Source organism: Nicotiana tomentosiformis, chromosome 3 (genome assembly GCF_000390325.3).
Source record: "Nicotiana tomentosiformis chromosome 3, ASM39032v3, whole genome shotgun sequence".
NCBI lineage: Eukaryota > Viridiplantae > Streptophyta > Magnoliopsida > Solanales > Solanaceae > Nicotiana > Nicotiana tomentosiformis.
Window position 1 is genome coordinate 66,171,134 of NC_090814.1, and position 8,864 is coordinate 66,179,997.

Genomic DNA, 8,864 nt, shown 5'->3' on the forward strand with positions numbered 1-8,864 from the left:
AAGTCGACGAATTTGCGTTTTGGTAATGTCTGGAAAGTCCACTTTGCACCTTTATACCCTCATATCTTCTTAGTGTTCACCAAATCATAAGATTATTGGTTTTTGTTGATCCCTTTTGTTTGACTAATATGATAACAAGTCCTAAACTGTCTTACTTTTTTAACTTCCTCTATTTTTCAAGCAGGTGTACGCGGATCTTGTTTTATTAATTTTACTATTTTCTATATTGTCAAGAAATAAATGATCGAAAATGTTATTGATCTGATTGGTTTTGTTTGCTTTAACTCTGTCAAACGTAAAAATACAAGCAACAGAGTCTCCGTGTTAGGTAGCCTGCCGAAAGCAATCACATTGAGAAAGCATTCTCTTGTCTCTACATTAATTTCCCTATAAATACATGAATTTCCCCTTACCATATGTGCACCACACTTAATCTCAAAGTAATATATTTCTAAGTAAAATTTCTTCAATGGCTTCTTTTAAGACTGCCATAGTTTTGTTTTTCCTAGTGAGCTTAACTGGAAGCTCCTCAGCTCAACTAACCACTGGCTTTTATTCAAAATCATGTCCTAAGCTCTATGAAACTGTGAAATCTGTAGTGCATTCTGCCATTCAGAAGGAAACCCGTATGGGTGCTTCCCTCCTTCGCCTATTCTTCCACGATTGCTTCGTCAATGTAAGCTTTCTTCTTCATTTTTGGCCATTTTCCGTAGAAATAATAGTTTTATTCTTTATATCTACTAACACCATCGAGTATATATGTAGTATAACACGAGAGCGACTAATTTTTATTTTTCAATCTACAGTTGATGATGTATAAAGACTAGGCAAGAAATGTTAATTGTAAAGCATTGTATATGACGGGGCAAAGGTAAATAGCCCTAAGGATGGTCAACTGACCATCTTTCGTCGAACAATTAAATGTATATACAAGTAAAATATTAGATTTTAAAGGTATATAATATATATTGAACACTTTTTATAATGATTATTTTTTATTTATTTCAAGTTTGAACGCCCTAAATGAAATTTCTGGTTTCGCCATCGGTATATGACCACGAAAGTTAAAGTATTTTCTGTTGCCAAGTGTTCCTGGATTGATCGAGATATCGTTTCCAAGTCTATGTTTGACAAGTTGACTACTAATTTGTTGCCGAGTCTTTATTAGTAGTAGAAGTTGTTTTTTACTGTCTCCAGGCATTCAGAAGGTCTTGGTCTCGATTATATATCGATAAGTTAGGTTTAGTACACCTAATTGTTAAACTTTGACTTAGGCATACTCATAAATTGGTCACGTTTACATTATTTTGTTATGCCTTTTGTCTAAATTGCTTAATGTCTTATTTCAGGGATGCGATGGATCATTATTCCTGGATGATACATCAACCTTCACAGGGGAAAAAAGGGCACAACAAAATTTCAATTCCGCCAGAGGATTTGAAGTTATTGACGACATCAAATCTGCCGTCGAAAAAGTGTGCCCTGGTATCGTCTCTTGTGCTGATATTTTGGCCGTTACTGCTCGAGACTCTGTTGTCATTGTAAGTTCTTTATGTTAATTAAGTACAATAATTTTCATTGTAAACCTCCTTTTGAATTTTATGCTAACGCGAATTATTGTTGTATATAATGTAGCTTGGAGGGCCTAATTGGGATGTAAAACTAGGAAGAAGAGATGCCAGAACAGCAAGCCAAGCTGCTGCAAATAGTAGCATTCCTCCCCCGACTTCAAACCTTAACCGTCTCATCTCTAGCTTCACTGCTGTTGGCCTTTCCACCAAGGATATGGTTGCCTTATCTGGTTCGTTCTCTTCCCCGGCAACTCTTCGAAAAACACCTCTTAAACATAACGAAAAAGGGTCATGTTTGACGGGTAATAGGTTACATCTTTAGGTATGGGTTGGTTAATAAACAGATGCCCTCCACCTGTCCTTTTAAAGGTGGGTCCGGGTTGACCGTTGTAGGTAAAGGTATTTGAGTTTAAAAGGGTAACGATATGGGTAAATAATGTTGAAAAGTATAATATGGGCTGGTTATGATCGTTGTATACAAATTAGGTAAATCCTCTCTAATATATAATTTTGTCGTTATGTTTGTCAGGAGCTCACACCATTGGACAAGCAAGGTGCACAAGTTTCAGGGCACGCATATACAACGAGACCAATAACTTGGATTCATCACTAGCAAAAACAAGGCAAAACAACTGCCCAAGAAACTCAGGTTCAGGGGACAACAACTTGGCACCTCTTGATCTTCAGACTCCTACATATTTCGACAACCATTATTTCATTAACCTTGTAAGCAAAAAGGGTCTACTCCACTCTGATCAGCAGCTCTTCAACGGCGGATCCGCCGATTCAATTGTGAAATCATACAGCGACAACCCCAACAGTTTCGCCGCTGATTTTGTGACTGCCATGATTAAGATGGGTGACATTCGTCCCCTTACTGGATCTAAAGGAGAGATCAGGAAGAATTGCAGGAGGATCAACTAATTTTGCTTCTTTAATTTGCTTATGAAAATCTGTTGATTTGGAATCTTCTATTTCTCAGTGTTCTTTTTATTTTGACCTGTCAAGTTTTAGTTTTGTTTCTTGATTTGTAGGCTTAATGGCTGTCACTCCGTTACAGCTTAAAGTGCCAGTTTTTTCTACACTTGCAATGTGCTATATTTGTGTCGTGTTTGATGTTTATGAATAAAATACCTATTTTTGTTAAAACTTCCATGACAAACTGGACTCAGTAGTCGTTATATTTTTGAGTTTTATGGCAGAGTGCTCAAACATTTTCTCTCATATGACCATCTCATGTAAGATGTGACATAGGAAAGAGGGGACATGAAGAAAAATCTTTAAAATCTCTACCTTTAGTGGTAAACAGCCTGCGCATAAGTAATGTTACGCGACGCCTTCCTGAAGTTCCTTGAAAGGGCGACGTAAGGCTAAGCAACCGATGTCAGTGCGATTGCTGTCCGCCAACTGAGATCCCCTCCGTACGCTAGACTAGATTGTTAGTGCCGTACGGAAAAACCAATATCGTGATCAATTGAGAGAGAGAGAGAGAGAGCAGAAAAGAGAATTGAGAATGAAAGAAAGCTTGATTGCATTGAATGAAAACTATTACAGAAAAATAAAACGGTGTCGGGAGGGGGAGAGATACCAGTACAGAGAATTATTTGCTTGCTTGAAAGTTTGATTGCTTGGTCCCCCTTAATAATGCTTAAAAAAAATAAACCAAAGTTACATGACTAGACCTATGAAAGCTGAAAAATCACACTTAAAGAAAATGTAGTAAAACTACTCTATATTTACAATGAAAAGGACTTACTCTTCTACAAAGAAAAAACAAGTCCGTTGGCAGCAACTTTGTCTTTAGCATCAGGGTCTGCGCGCTTGGCATTGTCTGCGCGTGCGGCGCTGTTGGCATCTGAAAGTGGCTGGGCGCTGGCGATGGCTATCGGTGGGGCGACAGAGGCACATGCGCGCTTGCCACTTGGAGTTGCCGAGACCACATGGCTGACCGTGGCAATGGGCATTGGGAGGCTTGCCAGGACGCCACGGGGTGCGTCCAAGGGGTCATGGGGCATGGCTGGAAAGCCGCCCATGACATTCTCCCCCACCTGAGTTGGCGACGTCCTCGGCGCCTTCCTTGCAAGGTAATCATCAATCAGGCTCTTGTAGGCTTTTAGGTTTGTTGCCCTCTTCCAAGTATTCTCCCCTGCATCACATCCCTACAATTTCACCAAGAACTCTTGGTGATCTTTCCTTGAGGCGTGAATCACTCAATCATCAAGAATAGCTTCAGCACGCCTTTTCCCAGTTGAATTGGGACCTCGAATACTTGGTATTGTTAGTTGGATTTGTGAAGGATACTTCATATCTTCCCGAAAAGGTTTCAGGAGACTGACATGGAAAATAGGATGGATTTTCTACCAAGCTGGGGTATCCACCCGGTATGCAACTTTCCCAATGTGCCTTTCAATGGACAAGGGTCCAATATATTTTTGCAATAGGCGAGGGTCATGGACTCCTGCAAACAAGTACCACTTTGGAATTTTGACCATCATTTTGTCTCCCACTTGGTATTCAACAAAGCGGCGATTTTGATCAGCATGCCTCTTCATCCGCTTTTGGTCTTTGACAAGATAGCTCCGCACTATCTCCAAATTTTACTTCCATTCTTTTGAAAAACTAGCAGCCCGAGGAGATTTTGACATGTTTGGTGCGTTCTCAGTGTGTAGGAATAGCGGTTGCTGTCCGGTAACAATTTCAAAAGCGCTTTTGTTGGTACTTGAGCTCTTTAGTGAATTGAAACACAGTTGAGCAGCATCCAGAAGCTTTACCCAGTTCTTCTGCGATCCGGTCACAAAGTGCTGGAGATATTCCTCTAGCATGACATTGAATCACTCCGTCTGGCCATTTGATTGCGGATGAAAACTTGAGCTATGACTCAATTTTGAACCGAGACACTTAAAGAGTTGGTTCCAAAAATTGCTAGTAAAGCGTGTGTCGCTATCACTAAAAATGTCTTTAGGTAGGCCCCAATATTTGACGACATGAGAGAAGAAGAGTCGAGCTGTATCTTCTGCGGATATATATTGTGGGGTTGCTATAATGGTAGCATACTTGGAAAACCGATTCACCACAACCAAGATGGTTGTGAGATCTCCGACCTTGGGCAATCCGGTGATGAAGTCCAGGGAAACGCTTTCCCAAGGTCTTTTTGGGATAGCTAGTGGTTCCAAGAGCCCTGCCTACGTCAAGCGGTCTGACTTATCCTTCTGGCATACTAGACAAGTCTTCACATACTGAGCGACGTCATCGACCATTTGAGGCCAATAATATGCATGGCGAATCAATGCCATGGTGCGTTCCTCATCGGGATGACCAGTCCACAAAGTATCGTAGCATTCCGCCAGAAGAACCCTTCGCAGATCTCCTCCTTTAGGAACATAAAGTCGGTCCCCTTTCACTTTCAGGAAACCATCTTCGGTGTAGAACTGGCGAGTCTTACCCTGTCCTACCAAATCAACCAAATACTGTGCAGTAGGATCCTTGATGAGTAGATCCTGTATCTGGTCTTTTATGGTGGTGGTTACTTCGCTTTTCCTTAGGGCGGCGAGTACGTACACCGATGCTAGATCAGCTCTCCGACTGAGCGCATCAACAACATGATTGGTCTTCCCACTTCAGTACTCCAGGTTGAAGTGAAATTCTGCTAGGAGTTCTTGCCACCCAGCCTATCGACCATTCAGCTTTGGCTGGGTCATGAAATGGCTAACGACTGTGTTGTCTGTCTTGACCACGAATGGGGCTCCCAGTAGATAATTCCTCCAAAGGCGTAAGCAATGAATGATAACCAATAATTCTTTCTCATGGGCGGCATAGCACCGCTCTGCATCCTTCAGTTTCTGGCTCTCGTACGCTACGGGATGCCCTTCCTGTAGCAATACTCCACCAAGTGCATAGTCGGAGGCATCCGTTTGTACTTTGAATGGCTTAGCCAAGGCAGGGAGGGCCAAGACTGGGCTACTACATATAGCCATTTTTAATGCGTTGAAGGCCTCTGCTCGCTTGGGGGACAAATCCCATGGCGTGACCTTCTTGAGCAGTTCTGTTAGCGGCACCGCAATGAAGGAGTAACTTTTCACAAAACACCGATAGAAGTTGCATAGGCCAAGGACCGAGCTCAAGCCGTGGATATCCTTAGGAGGCGGCCATTTTGTGATGGCCTGAATCTTCTGCTGGTCCATCTTGATCCGTCCTTCCTCGATGACATGTCCGAGGAAGTCAATTTATTTCTGAGCAAAGGAGCACTTGGATAGCTTCGCATATAATTCATGCTCCCGCAAACGGGCTAGGACCTTCCGCAAGTGCTCCAGGTGTTCTTCCAGTGTCTGGCTATATACCACAATGTCATCCAAATAAACCACGAGGAATTCATCAATGTATTCTAGGAAGACTTGGTTCATCACGGTGCAAAATATGGCTGGCGCATTAGTCAAGCCAAAGGGTATAACCAGGAAGTCGTACGACCCATATCTTGTCACACAGGTCATCTTGTGCTCATCACCCTCTGCAATCCGAACTTGCCAGTAACCAATCCTCAGGTCTATTTTGGTGAATACCGTCGAACCACCCAGTCTATCAAACAAGTCTGCCATTAGCGGAATAGGGTACTTGTTTTTCACGATGATTTTGTTTAGACCCCGGTAATCCACGCAGAGTCGTAAACTACCAAAATGTTTTTTGGAGGGCACGATGATCCCTGTGTATAGCATTTTCGTTAATTGTCTCCGAAGCTCGGTGAGTTCGGGTTGTGACATTTTGTACGACGCCCGGGCAGGTGGCTTCGCACCCGACACCAACTCAATCTCATGGTCCACAGTTTGCCTAGGCGGAAGATGCTTTGGCATTTCTTGTGGCATGATGTCTTCAAATTCCAGAAGCAACTCCTTTACGGGTGCAGGAATAGGACCTGAGGAGCATTCTATATCTTCCATGCAGAGGGTAGCCAGGAACATGGTTCGACAAAATCAAGGAGTACTTGTCTAAGCCACCCGTGTTGGTCCCGGTAGAGCCAGAAAGACCTCTACTGCTGTATTTGTCCATATTAGATGGAGCCTTTGGTTACGTCCTAGGGCAACATGATGAAACCAGGAGAAAAGAGCAGGCGATATATTATCTGAGTAAGAAATTCACACCTTACGAGGCCTGATACTCTTTGCTAGAGCACACCTATTGTGCTTTGACATGGATAGCCCAGAAGTTGAGACATTATTTCTGTCCATACACTATATATCTCATATCAAGGATGGATCTACTAAAATATATCTTTCAGAAACCCATGCCTACGGGTAAGTTAGCAAAGTAGAATATATTGCTAAGTGAGCTCGACATCATCTATGTGACTCAGAAGGCGATCAAGGGTCAAGCACTGTAAATCACCAGGTAGAGAACCCCGTAGACGGAGAATACAAACCATTGAAGATATATTTTCCTGATGAGGAAGTGTCATTTATAGGGGAAGATATTACCTAGACGTATGATAGTTGGAGGATGTTTTTCGACGGAGCGGCCAACTTCAAGGGAGTGGGCATCAGAGTTGTTTTAGTATCAGAAACCGGTCAACATTATCTGGTATCCGCAAAGCTTAGGTTTCAACGCACCAACAATATGGAAAAATACGAGGCTTGCATCTTCGAACTCAGATTGGCCATCGACATGAATGTCTAGGAGTTGCTGGTAATTGGAGATTCAGATCTATTAGTACACCAAGTACTAAGAGAATGGGCTACCAAGAGCATTAAAATATTGTCATACCTACATTGTGTTCATGATTTGATCAATAGGTTCACGAAGATATAATTCAAACATGCTCCAAGGATTCAGAATGAGTTCGCAGATGCATTGGCTAACTTGTCTTCCATGATACAACATCCATATAAGAATTTCATCGATCCTATCCCGTATGAAATTCGTAAGCAGCCAACTTATTGTGCTCATGCTAATGAAGATTTTGACGGAAATCCATGGTTCCACGATATCAAGGAGTATTTGGAGAAGGGGGAATACCCAGAAAATGCCACACACACCCAGAAGCGCACACTTTGAAGATTGGTCAACCATTTCTTTCAGAGCGGAGGAATTATGTGAAGAAGAACTCCCAATTTGGGATTGCTGCGATGTGTTGATGCCAAGGAGGCATCTAAATCAGTGCGGGATTATGTGCGGGAATTCTCTGCGCTCATGCTGAACATCCGCGACATGGGGGACAAAGACAAACTCTTCACCTTCTTGGAAGGTTGAAACCTTATGCCCGCATGGAGTTGCAAAGACAAAGGGTAGACATGTTACCTAAGGCAATCCAAGCAGCAGAGTGCCTTGGGGATTATCAAGTGGAAGCCATGAAGGACATGCCTCAACAGCCTGCCCGAGGAGGATACAAAGGAGGCTAGCCGAACACTGGTGGCCCTAGCAGAAGTAGAGGAGACCGGAGTGCAACCAAATCTAAGGCTCCTTCCTCAGGCAATACTAGCGCTGCATCTAACAACAATGATCGGGGGAGGAAACCCCCCTCAGGATGCCGTCATTGCGGCGGACCACATTGGAATAATGAATGCCCATATGCATAGATGAACGCCCATCAAGCTTTTGAGGATGGGACGGATGACGATGCCGATGCCGATGATGCGGACCAAACCGAACCAGTAGGTGCAGTCAATGCCATTGTTGGATCTATTTCTGAACCCCTAGCAGGAACCAGTGCTGGTATCCGTAAGAAGAAGGACCCCTGTCCAATTGCCAAGAGAGGGAAAAAGAAGACGAACGAGAGGACTCCTCCTCATCAAGAGAGGACCTTAATGTTCGTTGACATGAAGGTAAATGGCAAGCCCATTCGGGTGATGATAGACACGGGTGCTACCCACAACTACTTAGCCTCGACTCAGGTGGAGCGCCTCGTGTCAAGGCTATCAACTCACCACCTCAGCCAGTGGACGGAATATCCAAAGAAGTACCGGTGAAACTTGGCCCTTATGAAGGAAAGTTCAACCTGCGCGTGGTGATCATAGATGACTTCAAGTTGATAGTGAGGTTGGAATTCCTGAGATAAACTGATACCATGCCCGCACCGTATGCAGACTTGCTACTGATGATGGGAGAAAATGGGGCCAAGCCCTACATTATTCCATGCATTCCCATGAAGATGGCCACCGAGAACATCTCGGCATTGCAGTTAAAGAAGGGGATTGCTCGAAGAAATACATGCCAGAGCTTGCGGACCTCACCTGAACGGTTTTGTTCTGGCCAAGAAGATATTAAGAGCAGGGTATTTCTGGATGACCATGGAGACAAACTGCATCA

General features: G+C 43.3%; 1 protein-coding gene across 1 annotated transcript; it reads left to right on the forward strand.

Annotated features, from left to right (window-relative positions):
• Positions 1–413: 413 nt before the first annotated feature.
• LOC104088783 (peroxidase P7-like) lies at positions 414–2,720 on the forward strand. The gene is made up of 4 exons (XM_070197058.1): positions 414–676; positions 1,350–1,541; positions 1,636–1,801; positions 2,101–2,720. The coding sequence occupies exons 1-4, from the start codon at positions 470–472 to the stop codon at positions 2,493–2,495; spliced, it is 960 nt and encodes a 319-aa protein (XP_070053159.1). The 5' UTR covers positions 414–469; the 3' UTR covers positions 2,496–2,720.
• The last annotated feature ends 6,144 nt before the right edge of the window (positions 2,721–8,864 follow it).